At 48.2% G+C, this 20,382-nt stretch overlaps 1 protein-coding gene across 1 annotated transcript in view; it reads right to left on the bottom strand.

Annotated features, from left to right (window-relative positions):
* The window catches only part of LOC311153870 (store-operated calcium entry regulator STIMATE-like), a 31,147-nt gene extending 12,262 nt beyond the window's left edge, over positions 1–18,885 (bottom strand). The window contains exons 1-4 of the mRNA XM_084205948.1: positions 18,755–18,885; positions 5,598–5,646; positions 5,278–5,373; positions 3,341–3,462 (exon numbers count right to left, since the gene is read on the bottom strand). Coding sequence (XP_084062074.1) covers positions 3,341–3,462; positions 5,278–5,373; positions 5,598–5,646; positions 18,755–18,863 — 376 coding nt within the window. The 5' untranslated portion in view covers positions 18,864–18,885. The remainder of the gene's footprint in view (positions 1–3,340; positions 3,463–5,277; positions 5,374–5,597; positions 5,647–18,754) is intronic.
* Between the last annotated feature and the right edge of the window lie 1,497 nt (positions 18,886–20,382).

Here is a 20,382-nt window from a genome sequence, read left to right as displayed (position 1 = left end):
ATTTGGAACCTGTCCCCAGAGTGCAGTGCCACAGCCCTGCTCTGGATCTTTGGTCCCTGTGGATATCCAAACTGCAGGGAACAGCGTTGCTGTCACCCAAATTCAGAGCAAGGCACCCACACACTCAGTCCCTGAGCAGCACCCTCAGCCCTCTCCTCACTTTCCCCCCTGGCCCTAGGGGTGGAAAAGCCCAGCACAGCCCCTCAGGTTGGAGCTGTTTCCAGCAGCATTTCCTCAAGCATCAGCAGCCAGCTCCCTTGGCTGCTCCAGGACGTGGGAATATTTGTTATGGAAATTTTGTACAACATCACCACGGGGCCAGGAGCAGCCTACACAGGTCCTCAGTTAAACTCAGCAGCTGGCACACAGCATATCCTCTTAGAACTAAATTTGACCAGCAGAGTTCAACAGGCCACTAAACAGACTTTGAAGGCCTCCAAGCAAGATGCCTTTCCATTTCCAGACACTGAACAAGCACAAAGCATCAGGCTTAGATAGCCAGTGACCACAGCCACAAGTCAGCATCCAGATGGGCATCCAGAGGAACATTTTCCACTGAGAACACTTTTCCTCCCCCTCATTTCTTAATGCTCTTCTAGAAAAATTGACTTGGACACTGCAGGAAATCTCCCTCTCAATGCAAATTCATTGCATTTGCTTACTTAAAAGGAATACTGGGGTATTTCTAAAGTAATGCTGGGGAATTACTGAACACAATTAAAATGTCAGGGCACTGCAGGCGTACAAAGGTGTTCTCTAGGGAGTTGCTCATTGCCATGGGGAGGGAGAAGAAGCTGGACCAGTTTGGAGATGAGGCACAAAGTTCAGTCAGGCTTGATCTGCACACCCTGACTGGAGCCAGCACATCCCCTGCCCCATCTGTCCCAGCCCAACAGCACCTCCCAGAACTTGGGTAACCATCTCCCACATCTTTTGAAGTTTAACTCTGCTCTGTTCTCCTCCCTGGGAGGGTTCCCTACAGGAACAGCTCCTGTAACCATTGCTACAGCAATGGTGCACTTGTGGAATTGCACAGAATCATCACAGAATGGTTTGGGTTGGAATGGACATTAAAAATATCACCTAGTTCCAAACCCCCTGCCATGGGAGTTTCTCAGGGTCCCATCTAACCTGGCCTTCAACACCTCCAGGGGTAGGAGTTAGCTCTGAGTAGGTGTAAGGCAATCCTCAATCCCCAAACCCACCCGTGCCAAGAACACGCTTCCCAATCTTTGATCTTAGGAGCCAGGCATCCTGAGAAGAGACAGCACTTTCCAAAATGCAGTTTCCTGTGCTTAGAGGCAGTTCAGAGAGTAATCAAGAGCTTCTGGGCAAAAGATGGAGGAACACAAGCAGACAGGAGCCTTTGATTCCTCACTAGCTGTAAAACAGGTCATTGCTGGCTGCAGCAGCGCTTGGCCATGAGCTCAGGCACAAGAGAGGCTGATCTCAGAATGCCTGCTCCTGGGTTTTTGGAAATATGGAAAGAATTGATTTTTCTAAACAATTCTGGACAGCTGGATGCTTAAAATAGCAGCAGAGATGTAAGTGCTTCCCCTCCCCTTTACTTTACTTCCCCATTAATGCAGCTCTTGCAGCTGCACAGGGGGAGCCACCCAGGGCTGTGGAGGCAGAAGAAGCAACCAAGAGAGCAGGAGGAACTGCTGCAGCCCACACCAAAGCACAACTGCAGTGCTCTGCATCAGCTGCAGGGCTGCTGGAAGGACACAGCTGTGACTGATTTATTTTTTTTCCCCTCCAGGTTGATGCAGGAAGGTGGGCACTGGCTCTGCTGGACAAAACCACAACCCTTCTGTTCTGATGGCTGCAGCAATAGCACTGACTGCTGTTTGCAACATGGATTTTGTGATCTCCTGGTTTTCTCCTCTGCAGGACTTATGTTGCTTCCCTCAATTCTCCTGAGGAGCAAGAGTCTGGTACAGCAATTAGCCCAGAAAATGAATCATGTTCCTGGAGCCCGCATCAAACTGTACAAAGTTTACAAGCGTCTTCCCAACTGTTTTGGGAGTTACTGAACACCAGAGATGAGGGCAGGAGTGTTTTCCTTCCCCAGCCCTGCCACAGGATTGCTTTGGACATGTCACTTGGCTCCCACCTGTATTTTCCACCGGGGTCACTCTGGCCAGAGACCTGCACCAAAAACTGCACTTGATGGATGAGACATTCAACCCCCAATCCAAGAACCAAATACAAGCAACAGCACAAACTTGTTTTTCACTAATGAAAGCAAGATTTTCTCAAAGGAGTGAGCTGTTCCTGTGGTCTAAGCCAGCCCTAATGAGGGGCCAGCTACAGCTCAACAGAAGTTCATCCCTGCCCTGCCAACAGACTTTTCATGTATTTTGCTTCTGCTCAACTGCAGACGTGGCACACGAAGCTGAAGCTGTGTCCTGAGGTGGTTGGGCTTCCAGTCCCTGCTGCTTCAAAGGGGAAAAACTCCAGTTCCTGGACTAAGAAGATCTGCATTCTTCTGCTGTCCCATCTAAGTTTAGGGATCTATTATAAAGAAGGAGCTATTAGGGAAAATACAAATTCCCTGAGGAAATTCACAGGGCACTGAGGTCTCCAAACTGATCCCACTCGGGTCCCACTTTCACCAGATCAGATGCCAGACCAGCCACTAAAAACACAAAGAAACCAGACTAACCTCAGAAAAAGCTTCATGATTAACATCTTATTGGCAAGACTGCAATTTTAATGAATAAGATATATTATCTGAAACAGCACTGAATTCATCTGTACATTAGATGCAATGTAAAATAGGCAAAGCACTGATTTTTCCCTTTCCTGCAGCTTCTCCAGCAAGCTGGCTCTGCTCTTTTGGAAGGGAACTGCTACCCTCTAGTGGGGCTGGCTGAGAGCAGCTTTTTGGAAACCTTTTCTTCATCTCAAGGCAGGAATTTAAAGAGAAAGAAGCAACACTTGAGAACTCAGCTTTTGGGGTCACACCGTGCCTGGCTGATCCCCACCACAGCTCAAGGCCAATGCAGGAAAAACTCCATATTCTGAATGGAGATGATAGCTAAAAACCCACAGAAGAACCCCAAAAAAAGAACCTTACACACCTTAAATTACCACACAGATGTCCTGGTGGTATTTATATTCTATATATTCTATATATTCTACACCCAAGGAAATGTTCAGCTTTTCCTCACCACCCTCCAGTGGTTCCAGCATTGAACTCACCCTCAGGAGCTCGCTGAGGAAGGGAGAACAGCTGCTCCCATTTCAGCCCCAGACTGCAGCTCCTGCCTTTTTTGTGCCCATTCCCAGGTGGGAGCACACCAAACCCCCCGTGGGCAGAGCAGGTGGCACCTACCATACTCCCCAAAGACCAGGTATGTGTATTTCTTGTGCTGAACAATCCAGGAGACAACTTTCACACCCAGCCAGATCAGCAGCATCCCCAGCGTGGCATCCAGGATGAAATTAATCAGGTAGCTAAGGGCAGAGGAAAATTCAGGTTTCAGCTTCAGTGTTCTTAAGTATTACACAAAAGATACAAAATTATACAAAATCAGGTTTTGTATATTATACAAAATTATACAAAATTCAGGTTTCAGCTTCAGCGTTCTTAAGTATTATACAAAATCTTTAATTTCATAATGGAAATGAATATAAAAACCCCAAGATTTCAAATAAGCCTGCTTAACAATCCAAACTTGCTTCCTTTCTCTTTGACTGCATTTTCCTAAGCCTTACCAGAAATTTCTTAGTTTAAAAGCTTGATCAGGAGAGAAGGGACAGGCTCCACCAACTCTCTGGCCCTGCTCATTTATTCACATAGCAATAAATACTTCTTAAAAGTTGCCCCCCAAAAAGGAGACTTTCTACTTTTTTTTCCTAATTAAAAAAAAAATGAAATTTCAAGTTTCAGAGGAAACAGAACCAAACTGTTCCCAGAATTTCACACAAGAAAATGGCAGATTTTGGGGCACCAGAGCTGCTCTACAAACTGGCAGCAGAAGAGGCACAAAGTCCATTTTTTCTGAGCAGCTGCAAGAGGCTCCCAAAACCAGAGACACAGACTGAGAGGCAGGTTTTGGGAGAGGTGAAGGGCCCTGGCTCAGCAGCAAGAACCCTGAGGTCCCAAAAACCTCAAGTTCAGGTCCCACTGCAGATGCAGGAGCTGAACCCATCCCTGCCAGGAGATTTTGGCTCAATGGATTTGAGTTCTGCAGCTCTGGATGGTGAGTGCCAGGGGCAGGAGACCTGCAGGGACCTTCTGGGGATTGCAGGGTCCAAGCTCTATTCCAGGGCTCGGTATTTTAATGAACTCCAAAAAGAAAAAAAAAAAAAATCACGTAGACTAATGTGGTTTTTTTATGCAGTTTTCCATTATTGCAATATTTTCTGCCAGATTTCTACAGGATGAAGAAAATGCCAAGCACAAGGCTACAGCAGTGAACATTTCCTTTTCCAGAACTCTGCCTCTGAACCAAGAAATTGAAAACAACAATCTGCTTTTGATATCCACTTTGAAAGCATAACATGAAGTTTTTCTACATCCAAAAACTCAGACTGGCTTTTTACAGTTTCCAGCTGCTGAAAATCAGAGCATTCCATACAGACATGGAGCTCTGGTGGTTTATTCTGGGCAGGACACAGAGTGTGAGCCTCAAAGCCCAGGGACAGGGCTGGAGGGTTTTAAGCTGCCTGCTTCAGGATGACAAGTCAGGCAGCACAGGGAAACATAAAACACACATAAAAAAATAAACAACACACCCAAAGGGCACAGCATAAGCATGAAAGGGTTTATTTTTAAACACTGTCTGTTTAAAAAAACAACAATACATCATTTGAGAGGTTATGTGCAGCCCCAGCCAAACTTGTGTCTGCTTAAAGAAACATATCAAGGTGCAGAGCTTTAATATAAAAAAAGGAGATGGGCCAGAAGGTTTTAAGGAGCATTTTGAAGCCTAAAGGAGTTTCTCAAAATGAGATGAGGTTAATGCTGAAACTAAATTTTTATCCACAAAGTGTCTGAAGTAAAGGTGGCACTTCTACATTTACTTCAGACACTCTGCAGATAAAAATTCAGTTTCAGCATTTTAGAAAATTTTAGTGGAGTTTGGTTTAGAAATCCCCCAAGCAGGACCAGCAAAGAAGATAACAGAGACCACAAAAACAAGCTCAGCAGGGTTTATCCCCATGCAGTGCTTCAGATGGATCCATTTCCACTGTTCACAACCCTTCCCAACACAATTCTCCCTTTGACAGATGTAGGGCACGAAGGCAAGTGCCTTGGGTACTTACAGAGAGCAAGGGTCCTCCTCAGTGAGATCAGACAGAAAAACATTGGCAAAGTGGATGAAGAGGGCACCTATGGCTTGCTTGGAGGTATCATAAAACCTGGAGGAAAAACCAAGATGTTCTGAAGGAGTCAAGCAGGGAATTTTATTTCTAGGGAACACCAGCTACTTTATGGAGATGTCCTTGGGAAGCAGCAGCACATTTCATTTAACAATTAAATGTCATGCAGGGTACACAGGGGGCATAGAAGATTGTTAGTGTAAGAGAAAAAAAATATTATAAACACAGTTTTTTTCAAGTTTCAGATTTAAAAAAAATCTCACCATATCCTCCAGGGACGCCTCTCTGCCTCTGGCTCCTTAAATCGTTTTACTGCAAAGAGAATCAGAGAGGTTCCATTACCCAGATGAACCTTCCATGTGTGCAGCCTGCCCCCACCTGCCCTGCAAAAGCAGGCCAAAAACCCTGCAGGACTGGGGCATTTTCTGGGGTTCCTCATGGCAGGAAGGAATGAATCTGACTCCATGTTCTTAGAAGGCTAATTTATATTCTATTCTATAATATTTACATTATATTATCATATTATATTTCTATTATATTTACATTGTAGAATACTACACTAAACTATACTTAAGAATACAGAAAGGATACTTACAGAAGGCTAAAAGATAATAACCAATCTCATGACTCTCTCCAGAGTCCCAACACAGCTTGACCCTGACTGGTCATTAAGTTAAAACAATTCACATGAAACCAATGAAACATTCTCCAACCACATTCCAAAGCAGCAAAACACAGGAGAAGCAAATGAGATAATACTGTGTTCCTTTTTCTTTGAGGCTTCTCAGCTTCCCAGGAGAAAAATCCTGGGAAAAGAGGATTTTTCAGAAAACATGAGTGACACAGGACCCCCAGAATTTGCAAGTTTAAAGTCAAAAGACCTCCCCAGGGCAGTGGTGGCATCAGTGTCCAGGAAGTGCCCAGAAGACAGAGATGTTGTCTTTAGGGACACAGGTTAGGGGTGGGCTTGGCAGTGCTGGGTTAATGGTTGCAGTTGCTGATCCTGGATGGCTTTTCCAGCCATAATGATTCCATTTTTCTGTTCTCTGGCCTGGAGCAAAGCAACCAGAGGTGTCACTGTCATATTTTCTGGAAAAATCCCATTGCCAGGATTTCTTCACCTGGGAAGCTGAGAAGCCTCAGAGCAAAATGAAAATAACAATATCTGATTGCTTCTCCTGTGTTTTGCTGCTTTGGAATGGGGTTGGTGATTGATTATCCAACAGGTGGTTGGTTGGTTGGTTTCATGTGAATTGTTTTGACTTAATGACCAATCACAGCCAGCTGTGTCGAGGCTCTGGAAGCAGTCACGAGTTTTCTTTATCATTCTTTGTAACCTTCTGTCTGTATCCTCTCTATTCCTTAGTACAGTTTTAGTATAGCATTCTTTATTATAATATAATACCATAAAATAATAAATAAGCTTTCTAAGAACATGGAGTCAGATTCTCAATTCCTCCTTCATCCTGGGGACCCAGAAAATAACCACACAGAGGAATACCTGCAGCATGACAGCAGAGGTGCTTGGGGAGAGGTGTGTGCTCCTGGCATCCCTCAGCAACAGCATTCCCATGCCAAGGGACACAGGGAATGCTGAGGGAGGGGGCATCACCACCTGCCAGCCCTAATAATCCCTCCAGACAACTTGAAATTACAGTGACAGTGAAGGAACTCTTCATTGCCCAAAACACACGTGGTCAATTAACTGCTCTGTTCTCTCCAGCTGCATTTGAGCATTCAGGCTGCCCCCATGTCACACTCTCTGAAAAATCCCTTTGGCCAGGATTTTCTCCTGGGAAGCTGAGAAGCCTCAGAGAGAAGGGAAACAATAATTATCTCATTTGCTTCTCCTCTGTTTTGCTCATGTGGAATGTGTTTAGAGATTGTTCACCCACAGGTGATTGTTTCATTGCATTCTGCTGGGAGTTGTTTTCACTTTTTGGCCAGTTGGGGCCAAGCTGTGTCAGGGCTCTAGAAAGAGTCACGAGTTTTCATTATTATCTTTTTAGCCTTCTGTCTGTATCCTTTCTGTATTCTTTAGTATAGTTTAGTTTAGCATTCTTTAATATAATATAGTATCATAAAATAATAACCTTCTGAGAACATGGAGTCAGATTCATCACTCCTCCCTGCCACGGGGATCCCCACAAATACAACACCCCCAAAGGGCAGCCTGGGCTCCTTCCCCTGGGAAATGCCTTCCTGATCCAACATGGAAGGATGCAGGGACTTCCCTGACAGGAACCCTGACATTTCAAAAATGCAGCTTTGTACTGCTTTTACTGGCAAGGTGACAGGGCACGAGATGAAAAGACAAGGGTGAAAGGACAATGAGGAACTTTTTACAGCTAAAAGAAGAAATATTTAAGTGGTAGACTGGGGAGAAATTCTTTACTGTGAGGATGGGGAGGCACTGGAACAGGGTGCCCAGAGAAGCTGCGGCTGCCCCTGGATCCCTGAAGTGTCCAAGGCCAGGCTGGATGGGGCCTGGAGCCACCTGGGACAGTGGGAGGTGTCCCTGCCCATGGGAGGGGGTGGAATGAGATGATCTGTAAGGTCCCTTCCAACCCAAACCATTCTCCAATCCTGTGATCTCCCCTAATCCCAGGATTTGGAATCAGTCAGGCTCACGCAGGGATTTGGTGCCAGTCTCAAACCCACAGAAAACCAGCACTGCTCCAACCTGATCCATTATTGCCATTGATGAGGAACAAGGCACCAGTCAAGTCACACCAGACACTGCTGCAGCAGCTTGTCCTACCCCTGTCCAGAAAAAACCCACCAGTTTCCCTCATCCAGCTGAATCCCACCATGAGACATTCCTGCAGCAAGGACTTCCATCAGCTCAGACAAGATCCATCACCACTGATGTCCTTCAACAGGCCAATTTCCATTTCACCTACCCACAAGCATCAGAGCCAAGCATGGACCAACCAAGGGGCCAGGAGTGTTCAAAGCAACCCTCAGCTGATGGGGGCAAAGAGCACAACGCTGCAGAGGAGCTGCTGGAAGGGTCTGCAGGCCACCAGGCCAGCCAGCTGACCACTGGCCCAACCCAGGAGCACCAGGGGTGATTTTCATTATTTCCTTAATGAGAAGTGACATGTTATGTATCCACAGCCACTCAGGCTAGAAATACAGTAATTCAGCATGATAAGATGACAAGTAAGAGGTAAGAAGTTAATGGTGTGGTGCCTTGTTGAACACAGCTTGTCATGGCTCATTAGATTTAAGAGAGTTATCTGAGACTGTGTAATTATCAGAGACAGTAAAACTGTTGTATCAAAGATAAAAGCTAGTATTATAGAGAAATAATTAACTGCTTAATAGGGCATTTACTGTGCAGAGCTGCAGCAGGCTGTCTCCAAATTAAACCAGAAATCCAGCCAAGATTACCGAGCTTAAACAGGCAGCAGAGTTGTTTGGTAGCTGTGACCCGGGGTTAGGGGGGATGTTAAATCCACAGGAGCAGCACCACATCTCTGAAGACTCCAGGAGATGATGGAGCCCTCCATGAAGCAGCACTTTGTGCTCAGCGAGCACAGCAGGGCTCTGGAGGCTGAGCAAAGCTTCCCTCCCCTCTTCCAGATGCTGCAGAGAGCCAAGCCATGGCATGCACAGGCTCAGCTGGATCAAGCTGCAGAAAGGCTAAAATCTCCTCTGCTCTTCTCAAAATGTGTTTCCAATCACTGCAGTCCACTCAGTTTTCCACCAGTTGTAGGTGGGTTTGCTACCCTGGCTCAGACAGATCAGTCCACCCTTCATATTTACTTTAAGGGATGTTATGCATGCATCAAAAAAAAGAAACGTGATATTTGAGTTCTAGCACCTATGCCCAAATCAAACTCCATAAAAACACCAAAAAATGCAGTTTACTGCACACAGAGTTGCACAAGATGGAAGAGAACCCCCTTCAATTTGAACATGAGACTGGAATGGAGCTGCTCCATATCAGAAGGCATCAGGGATTTGTCTTCCCAACCACAGTATTGAACATTTTAATGCTGCCTCCCTTCTCAGCCGTGTCCACGTACAAAGAGAGCTGCCTGGTGCAAGGAAGCAATGCTATTGCACATCCTGGGAAGAAATTCTTCCCTGTGAGGGTGGGCAGCCCTGGCACAGGGTGCCCAGAGCAGCTGTGGCTGCCCCTGGATCCCTGGCAGTGTCCAAGGCCAGGCTGGATGGGGCTTGGAGCAGCCTGGGACAGTGGGAGGTGTCCCTGCCATGGCAGGGGTGGCACTGGATCCATCACTGGATCCCAGCTGTGCTCACCATTCTGTGACTGAGATTCTGGAGGAGCAGGAGCAGGGGACCAGGTCTGTCCTGAGCAGAGCACCCCTGGGATGTGCCTGCCTCCCACTCTGCCCCTGCCTGGCTCCAGCTGCTGCAGACAAACAGCTGGGAGGCTGAAGCAAGAGGGAAGGAAGATGAGTGACAAGCTGAGAGATCCCCTGACCACAGCAGAGAGAGGGCAGGGCAGGAAACAAAATATTTCCCAGCCCTTCCTCTTCAGTCAAGGACAATAAAGATCACACACGCTTGAAATCCCCTCGGAACCACCAGGCTGGGTGGAAGCTGAATGAGAACCTGTGAAAAGTTAAAAGAAAAAAAAAAATTGCTGGAGTCTGTCATTATAGATCTGGAAATAGAAAGCTAAAAGATAAAAGCACAATGACAGCTGTCCTCACTCTTTTTCCAGTGTAATACAGAGGTTAATATTCATTATGTTGCTTGTTCTCTTGATGCAGCAGAAAGGGGACAGACAGCTTTGCTGCCCTACACAAAGACAAGTGCTGTGAAGTCACCAGAGCTTGTCACAGTCAAGGTCCCATAGCCTACTTCTGCTTTTGAACAAATTCTCTGATACTAATAATTGATTAGGTCAAGGACAGTAGCAACAGCAGCCCCATTGCCTTGTGCTGCTCCTCACCCATGCTGGGGCACCCTCCCTGCACCCCCCACACTGCATTCAGGCAGATCTGCTGCAGATCTGTGCCTCAGCACAGGTATAAACCCCCTAATTTAACCAGAATTAGCTGCAGCATCAGCCAGCTGTTGGTCAGCAAAACAGACTTCCAAGTCAGGGTTCTGTGGGGGTATCAATCATTGGTTTCTCTGGGTCTGGATTGAAGGCACTGGAGATGGCAGTTCATGCTCACACTCAGGTGTTTATTATTTCTTATCAGTAAAACAGTCTCACTACTGGGAGTTCAGCAGCTTTTCATTAGAGGGCACAGAATGGCCAACAGTCTCTTGGTACAAGGACTTTTAGGACTAAACTGTCCAATTAAGAGCTGACACCTGGATTATTTTCCCTTTTAACCCAATAACTGATCCCACAGAGCCCACAATGGGGACTTTTCTGCCCAATCACAAAATGCCACCCAAACCCATGGAGAAGGAGGAAGAAGCAGCATGAAGAAGAAACCCAGGACAACACCCTGTGCCCTCCATCTTGCTGCCATCCACAACACACTAAAAACCCCAAACCCTCAATTTCTCACCCAGTGACACACCTGCACTGCTCTCTATAATCTATTTCACACTTTTGTGGATTCCAGTCCATCTTGAAGTCTGGGAAACTTTCTCCATGGATGAGGGTCAAAGTCAGTGCTGCCCTGGGGGTCAGGGCACCCCAGGGCAGACACAGAAATATTCCCAGTGCCCTGGGTTTGCAGAGGTTTCTACAAAATTATAGGGGGAAACCTGTCTCCCTGGGATATGGTCAGACATGCTTGGCTGGGAGCCAGACCACCTCCCTGACAAATCTTACTGCAACCAACCACAGGAGTCTGAAGCTGAGGTTTGGGAGGGAGGTGTTGACTCCACAGACAGAACATTTGGGATCTGATTTACAGGGATCCAAGCCTGACCCCGCTGAGCTCAGCAGCAGGACTGGGGGATGGATACTGAAAAATGAACCAGATATAAAAGCACTTTTAGATGCATTAACACACCTAAACTGTGAAAGGTTCATCAAAAATAAAGTCTGAAATGCCCCAAACTGGTGATACCTGCTTTTAAGAGGGGACTAAACTGACTGCCCTAAACCCCATCTCCAGGGCCACATCCCACTGGCAAGAGGGTCAGGACTTTATTTCTGGCCTGTGCCAAAAGGACTCAGAGCTACTGTACCAGGGAGGAAACAGCAGCTCTTCCCCTGCCCAGCCCCTGGGTTATTTTCAGCAGTACAGTCTCCAATAACACATCTCAACCTATTTTGCAGGACACACCCTTTCCCAGGCTCTTTCCAAGCCCCAGGCAGGAAAGAAGCCAACATTCAGGATACAGAGCCAAAACCCTGGGGTCTGCACTATTCTTAGCCTGAGCATGCACCACGCAGACAGCTCGACCCCAGACACAATGGGAGGAAGCAGCAGCAGCCACTGTTTGCAGAGGGCAGCCAGAAAAGTGTGAAATTATATCCCCCATCAGTTCAGGGAGCAGCCAAAGTCCTGCTTTTCCTCCTCAAAAGAGCTGCCAGGGGTTTGATGGCACAGACTGCTGCGGAATTCCATCCCCAGGTCTGCTCTGGGTGCATTCTGTCAGTGCCTTGAAGCAGCATTCAGGAGGATGAAAGCACCTCCAGCAAAAGTGGCAGAGGAAGGAACAGAAATTGAGTTCATGGAATCACTGAATGGTTTGATGGGAAGGGTCTTTAAAGACATCCTGCTCCAACCCCCTGCCACTCCCTCCACCTGACCAGGCTGTTCAGGAGCCTCAGCTGGAACCCTCATCCTTCTGGAGACTGCAGCTGCCCCAATCAAGGCCCCAGAGGACCCTGCCATGGTTCTCAGCCTTAAGCTCCACCCTTGGTGTCTTATTTTTACGCAGCTTTTTAAAGCTGTTCCTTTAGCCAAGTGCCAGGTGGTCACCAACCAAAGCTGTGAGATAACAACCATCAGCTGTGCTTTGCACACTGAGAACAGAACATATTATCTGCTGACACAGTAGGTCCTACAGGACACCTGGATTGAGGCTGGGCTCCCACTCAATGCAGAGCATCCTGGGGAGGCAGTTGTGACTCCCCAGATAAACATGGCAAGCCAGTCCCTTGAAAAGTGGAGTTAAGACAGGGGAAGGTAAAAGTAGGCAATAAGATAAAAAGGCAATAAAATCCAAGATCACTAAGAGAACACCACCTGAAGAATGAAGTGATGCACAAGCAGCTATCATAGAATCACAGATGGTTTGGGGTGGAAGGGACCTGAACCATCATCTTCTTTCTACTCCCTTTTAGCATCAAAGACAGCATTTTATCCCAACCCAACTTTTATCACTAAAGTCTCTCTGCCATACAGTTTTCTTACAAAATGCTGTTTAAAAAAACAAGCTGTAAATTTAAGAGACTCCTTAAAGCTTTGCACACTCCACCTCATAATTATAAAATACCAATTTCCCTGTACAGATTTTTGTCTTGTTCAGTCACCCATAACATCAACTGCTCACTACACATGGCAGAGCCAACTCAGCCAGGTGCAAGGTGCTCAGCTGCCTGTGGATCTCATGGAGCTCTTCTCTGCCAGCTCATTTCTCATCTTCCCCAATGCCTCTGTTCTCTCAGAAACCAGGAGCTTCCTGAGATATAAACTTCAAGGAATTTAGAGATTTTGGAGGAGCTAAGATTTTAGTTAGAGATAAGCTTTATTGGAATTAATTAAAATAAATGGTTAGGCCTTGATGAAGTTAAGAGTTAGTGGTTGACTAATAATTGATTGCTTGTCAACACAATGCTTGGTTAGCTGGTTATAATGAAGAATATAGAAATTGAATAACAGCTTTTAGGAACATAAGAAATTGAATAACAGCTTTTAGGAACAATTGTAGGCCTCCTCTGTTCTGAAACCAATTGAAGATGGGAATGGGAGTTCTACCAAGGGTTCATTTGTCATATTTGCATTGAAAAGGTAGAAAGGAAGGAGGAAGACTTCATTTACTTCCTCATTTTGGGACCCCTCCCCATGAAAAGGGACCACTGACCCATTTCAAGGAATAAATGCTTAATAGCTTTTGAACTAACTACCATACAGAGCAGGGAATGGGATGTAGCAAAGTTATGAATATACATTTGTATTTTGGGTATTCAATACTTGTATAGCTAAAAGGACTCTGTAATCACCTGTTGCAATAAACACACACTCTAACTCTAAACTGTCAGAGTTTTTGTCCATCACAGTTGGATATTGGTACTAGATCAATACCTGTATTTTTTTAATAAACCATTCCCAGTCCCCGCTCAGCTCGGCCGCTCGAGGGGCGACGGCCAAGGAGAGGTCAGAGCAACCAACAGCTGCAATTCTAAAGCTCTGTGGAAAGCTGTGTGCAGCTTAATGAAGCACACTGAGCTCTGCACAGACCCTCCAGCCCACAAAGTGCAACACATGTTCTTCAGCTCATCCACTTTTCAGATGTACTGAAGCAGAAGAGAAACGTGCTGAGAGCCCTGCCATGTGCAGCTCCTTGCTTAACCCACAGACCTACATGTAAATCAGCAAGGACCCAGGCTTCACACTGCCAGACACAGTTAACCTCTGTGGCTTTGTTTTTCTCCAGAGGGAAAAGCATTTACAGGGGTGAGGTTGGAATTTGCATGCTCTGGTGTGTGAACAATTAAAATCACACAGAGTTATGCACTTGTGTGACAGCAAGCGAAGGCAGCAGAGCCTGCCTTGGGCACGGGAAGTCTGCAGTGGTTTTGTGTCTTGGGCAGGTGTATTTCAGAACAGAATGGAAGACTGGACAGATCAAGTGCTCTAGCATTTATTTCTTCTTTTTCTTGACATGGATTCACACTTGGACCCACCCTTATGAGGGATTTTCAGTGTAAAACCCAGAAAGCACTCGGGATACTTTTGAAGCACAGAGACAGCACTGCACTTCAAACTATGAGCAGCAACCACCCTGGACTCAGCACTGGGGCAGAATCACAGCATGGTTTGGCCTGGAAGGGTCCTTTGATGGTCACCTCCTTCCAACCCCCTGTCATGGACAGGGACACCTTCCACCAGACCAGGCTGGTCAGAGACCCATCCAACCTGACCCTGAATGTTTCCAGGGATAGGGCATCCATCATCCTGCTGGGCAACCTGCTTCAGTGCTCTCATTGTAAAATAATTCCTCTTGTACTTAGTCTAAATCTATCCTCTTGCAATTTAAGACCAATGTTCCTTTCCCTATCACTACAGGGCCCAGAAAAAAGTCACAAAAAATGTTAAGCTTGATTAATCTGGTGGAGATGAGGGCAACAGCTTCCATGAGTCCCTCTCAAAGTTCAGGCACTCTCAACACGAGGATGCTCTCTCCCCTTGCACCATGCAGGAGAAAATCAGCATTGAAAGCTCAGCTGGAAAATCCACAGGGATCAAGAAAACACAGGCCACAGATCAAGGGGACACTTCTGATGTTCTTTAACAACTGTTTTCTACCACAGAGACGCTATTTCTTTTACAGGAAGTCTGGTAAATTCCTATTCTGTGGCTCTCCCTCAGGACAAGCTACTTGGACCAGTGTCTAAAACACCATCCCAGGTGCTCACAGAGCATCCCCAGCTCCAAGTCCTGCCTGGGAATCAGCACCAGGGTCCCTACTGCAAACTGGGCCTTCTTAAGACCAGGCTCAAGGCAAGATGTGCTGGAAGAGCATGTCCAGCAGGGACACACAGCAGGAGAGAGGGACACTGCTGTCACACGAGGCAGGACCAAGGCATTTGCAAAAGTAAAGCTGAAAACCAGATTTCCCACGGGGTTGTGGGAGCTCAGTCCAGTCCAGATCTCCTTGCCTGGCAGAAGGAGTGTTTTCCAAGAGCAACATCTATTTTCATATCAACATCTCAAGTGCTACTGCACCTCATTCAGCAGCTCAGGGGGCTGCCAAGAGAGTTTCAGAAAAAGCTGGAAGAAAAACAAAGGTTTGTGCATTTCCTCAATGCTGTTTGTGGTAGAGTAGAAAATGAGTATACCAGCTCCAGGGAGAAGTTTTTCCACTCCCAATGGAGACAAAAATTCTTCAACTCCCCAAATCTGTCTCTCCTGCACTCTAGTTACTTCACAAAGAAGGCTATGGATGTCATTTGTACAAAAGATCTTCCTTCATTTCAAAGAGTTTTGCTGTCCCCTGTGCAAGCCTGGACAACTTTTGCTAGTCTAGAACCCCTTCCTCACCAAAAAAAAAAAGGTTTCAATGAATAGCAGCAACTGCAGGGGCTCAGCCCTCAAAAGCACAGATGAGATAACTGCAAGGAGCTTTCTCCACCCAGCTGAGGGATGCTCAAGGAAAAGCACTGCAAAGTGCTTCGGATGGGATTGCACAATTACCCCCCTCCTCAGGGCCATGACCTCCCCAGGGGAGGTTCTTGCACAGGAATCCAGATTGCCACACACACACAGCTGCTGGGCTCCTCTGCCTCTGCTTTCAATGTTTGTGTCCAGTTCTAGGACTGTCCTTAGAGCCAAAGAGCCTCCACAGCCAGCCCAGGCAGTGGACAGGGTCACACCTCTTTGCCATTTGACTCCCAAATGGGGCAAAGCTGCAACCTGAGCAAGCTCTGGTCATACTGGGATTAGGCTTGGTCTGGGATTAGGCTTGGCTACAGCCTTAAACACCTTGATGGAAAAGCAAGAGTGTTTGTAGGCTAAAATGAACTGTTAGCACTGCTGCTCATGGGAGTTGACAGAATAATAAAACCCCACTAAACAGCTGTCCTGACTGCCTGCCAAGGCTGGGCATCATTTACTTCTGGGTCCTGTTTTCCCCACTCAAAGGATCCATCCACAGCAAGGGGGAGCAACCACCCCACTTAGTCATTCAAGACTGATTTCCTCCTCCAATAGGTTTTCCTACTAGGTTGGCGGGAGAGAATCTTTCCACAGCCCCAAGAAACACAAATTGAACGATGCAAATTGCTCTGATAAAAACAAATTTATCCTCCCTGCAATGGCCATGCTTGGGATTCACATTCTGGAGGGATACACCTGCAAAACTCTGCAGATTTCCACATTATTGTCAGCCTGAGTTCCTCTGCATGTTTTCAAGAGCTCTGAACAAGTATCTGCACAATTTGGAAATTTGATCTATCCAAATCCAGGTGTTCCTATAGCTGAGCTGGTACTTTAAAGTAGAAGGAATAGATAGAAAAGGCATTGGTTTGGGTTTGGACAGGAATTCTTGAACGTGGTTTTGGGTCAGAAAGGACCTTAAAGACCCTCCAGTTCCAACCCCCTGCCATGGGCAGGGACACCTTCCACTATCCCAGGTGGCTCCAAGCCCCATCCAGCCTGGCCTTGGACACTGTCAGGGATCCAGGTGCAGCCACAGCTTCTCTGGGCACCCTGTGCCAGGGCCTCCCCACCCTCATGGACCTTGTTTCCACTTATTAACCCACGGACTGCAACATCCTGGCAAATCAGAAATCACAGTAATAAAACCAACAGGAACACACACTAAGAACATCACAGTACTTAGGAAAGATGGATCAAAGGGCTGACTCCAACAACAGCAACATCCTAAATCCTACATGATGCAGTCCCCCAGCTGGGACTGCCTGGCTGGGTGAAATGAAGATGCAACCAAAATTCCCAGGAAGTTTTTTGTCTCAGCTCCAGAGGCTTCCATACCTCCCAGGCATTGCACCTTCTCCTTCCCAGAAGGCTGCCAGCAGGATGTGCCACAGAAATAACCCAAAAACTGCGAGCTGCTGCCCAACACAAAACTGCTGGTGAGCCCACAACCACAAACAGCCCCTCCAGCAGATCCAAGGAAGCCTCCAGGTGGAAGTGTGTGACTGGGGCACAGGAAAGGACCAGCTGGGCTGGGTTTGGGACCACCAGCCCAGCTGCAGCCAGAGGAGGTGCTGTGGTTGGGATGCCAGGGCTGTAAACACATCTGCCCTCGGGGTCCCAGGCAGCAGTTCCTCCTCAGCTGGGCCACAACAAAACCACACACAGGATCAGCTTTCAGTTTCTCTTCATTAAATAAGAGGCTGTTAATGTTCACAGAAATATTAGCCCCTGCACCAGCAGCTAGCCCAGAGCTGCTGATTTTCTGGCAGGGTAAGTTATGCAGCCTCATCCACAGAGGTATTCCAACATGATTTACTCAAGTCCTTGATTTTATGGGCCACCCCATGGCGTTTATGGGAGAATTAACCCACATGCACACATCACTAGGGGGAACAGGAACAGAAAAAGAAATTACCACTATTCTTACTGAAAATATTTGGTGGAACACAAGCACTGGCATGTTGCAACTGGGCTGCTCCAGCTGGAAGAAGGTATCAGTTATCCCTGGAAGAACTTGTTGCAATTTTCTCTGGCAGCTTGGCGTTAACCGCAGCGCTGGAGCCTTTGAAAGTGGTTTCCAAAAGGCAGAGGGGGCAAGAGAACCTCAAAATCTGCAGCTACTTAGCCAGAAAACTTGGAGGTTTCGGTTCACTGTCACCACAGGCTTTTAAACAAGGAAAACAGATCGAGTTCTGGCATGTTGATTCAACTTGTGCTAAACCACTTAACCCTGAAGAGCAGCAACACACACATTGCTGTGAGCAGAACGCAGCTGCGGCACAGCACAACAGTGAATTTTCACGGCTCTTTCAGCCTCAGCGTTCCGCACCTTTCCACAGGATCGCAGAATCACCGAGGCTGGAAAAGAATTCTAACACCATCAAGGGCAATCATTAACCCAGCACTGCCGAGCGCTCCGCTAGACCCCGTCCCTCAGTGCCACATCCACACGTCTTTTAAATCCCTCCGGGACGAGGCTCCACCGCTGCCCAGGGCAGCCGTTCCAATGCCTTCCCCTTCCGGAGAAGCAGCTTTCCCAAATATCCACTCTGAACTTTCTACAGCCTAACTTGAGGCCGTTCTCTCTGCAAATCACACCCCGGGTGATTTTTCTCACTGCTCAGCTGATTTCTCCCCACTACCACTCCCTCCCAGTAACCAGAAAAACACGTTCTCTCTGTAAGCTCCTTCCCCAGCCGCTCAAGCCCTAAAAACTTCGCGCAGCTGAAGCGAAAATTCAACAAAACAAAATCACAGCGCAATTAAATCAGCCCCAGCACGCAGCGCCGCGTCCGACACCCGCCCCGTTTTTATCAGCTCCTCCCCGGCAACTCGCGGGGTCACACCAAAAGCTTTCTTTTACCCCTCATTAAAATCTTCTAAGCGACTGAGCAATGGCTCACACAAGCGCGGCCGATTTTAAGAGATTACAGCCGCGTGGAGCTTCATTACCGGCAGACCGGGGAGTTTGGCAGAAGGAGCATCTGGCGCTGCCGCTCGGGAACATCCCCAGCGCGTCCCTTCCTCCCGAACCCGACCGCGGCTCAGCCGAAACTTGGTGCTTTTTAAGAGAACGGGCACCCACCCCAGCCTACCGAGGTGCCCCCGCGGGCAGGGGGTGCCCCGAGGTGCCCGGTACTCACGCATGAGGGTGCTGAAGGCGCAGAGAGCCAGCAGCGCCTGCAGCAGCACCCCGAAGCGCCCCAGCAGCGCCCCGCTGCCGCAGCCGTGCGCCGGCCGGGGGGCGGCCATGGGGACGCCGTGGGACGGGAAAGTGCGGAGAGGTGCGGGATGGCCGGGAACGAAGCGGGAACGGGGATGGGGACGGGGATGGGATAGCCCCGGCCCCGCACAAAGGCGGCCCCGAACCGCCGCCCCCGCCCCCGGCCCGCCCCGCCGGCAGCAGCGCCCGGGGCGGGGCGGGAGGGGAGGGAGGGACGGAGGAGGGGATGGAGACGGGAGAGGGACAGGGATGTGGAAGAAGTTGGAGATGAGGATACAAAGGGGACAGAGAGATGGAGGCAGGGAGGGGAATGGAATTGGGGACGGGGATGAGGATCAGGACAGGGATGGGGAAGGGGACAGAGGCGGAGATTGGGATTTGGAAGAAGTTGGACATGAGGATACAAAGAGGACAGAGGGGCAGAGACAGAGGGATGGGGATGGGAATGGGAATGGAGCTGAGTGAGGGACAGGGATGAGGATCAGGATGGGGATGGGGAAGAGGACAAGGATGGGGACAGAGGTGGATATTGGGATGTGAAAGAAGTTGGAGATGAGGATACAAAGGGGACAGAGAGGTGGAGGCAGGGAGGGGAATGGAGTTGGGGACGGGGATGAGGATCAGGACAGGGATGGGGAAGGGGACAGAGGCGGAGATTGGGATATGGAAGAAGTTGGAGATGAGGATACAAAGAGGACAGAGGGATGGGGATGGGAATGGAGCTGAGTGAGGGACTGGGATGAGGATCAGGACAGGGATGGGGAAGAGGACAAGGATGGGGACAGAGGTGGATATTGGGATGTGGAAGAAGTTGGAGATGAGGATACAAAGGGTACAGAGATAAAGATGGAGACAGAGGGAGATGGGAATGGGGACGAGAATGGAAATGGAGATGAGTTGGGGATGGGAACAGGGACAAAGAGATGAGGAGGTGGAAGGGGTTGGAGATGGGGATGCAGTGGACACAGACATTGAGGCAGAGGCAGCCATGGGGATGGGTTTGGAGATGGGGAGAGGGATGGAAATGGGAATGGAGATGGGGATGAGTGTGGTGATAGGGAAGGGGGTAAGGGTGGGGATGGGGAAGAGGCTGGAGATGGGGATGCAATGGGAACAGGCAGACAGAGAGAGGCATGGAGTTGAGGATGGAAATTAAGCTGGAGGTGTGGATGTGGGAGGGGTGGTAGGTGTGGATGCAATGGAGATGAAGATGAAAACTGGTGGGGATGAGGATGGGGAAGGAGTTGGAGATGACAATATGGATGTAGGTGAGGTTGGAGATGGAATGGAGATGGGGAAGGAGATGGAGATGAAGAGGGAAATCGGGATGGAGATGCAGGGAGAGACAGTGTTGGGGACAGGAGTTATGGATGTGGGTGAGGACAGAGATAGAGGTGGGGATGATGAGGATGTGAGGTCCTGGAGGGAACTGGGGTGCTGGATTGGGTAAATTGTGCTGAGGTTTGGAGAGCTGGGCTGGGGAGTCCTGGTGGGATAGGGATGCACAACCCAGGGAGGGTGGTTAGGGGTCCTGTTGGGATTTGAGAT

Source organism: Fringilla coelebs, assembly GCF_963513975.1.
Source record: "Fringilla coelebs genome assembly, chromosome: 5".
Lineage (NCBI taxonomy): Eukaryota > Metazoa > Chordata > Aves > Passeriformes > Fringillidae > Fringilla > Fringilla coelebs.
This window is presented reverse-complemented; position numbering and strand designations above follow the sequence as displayed.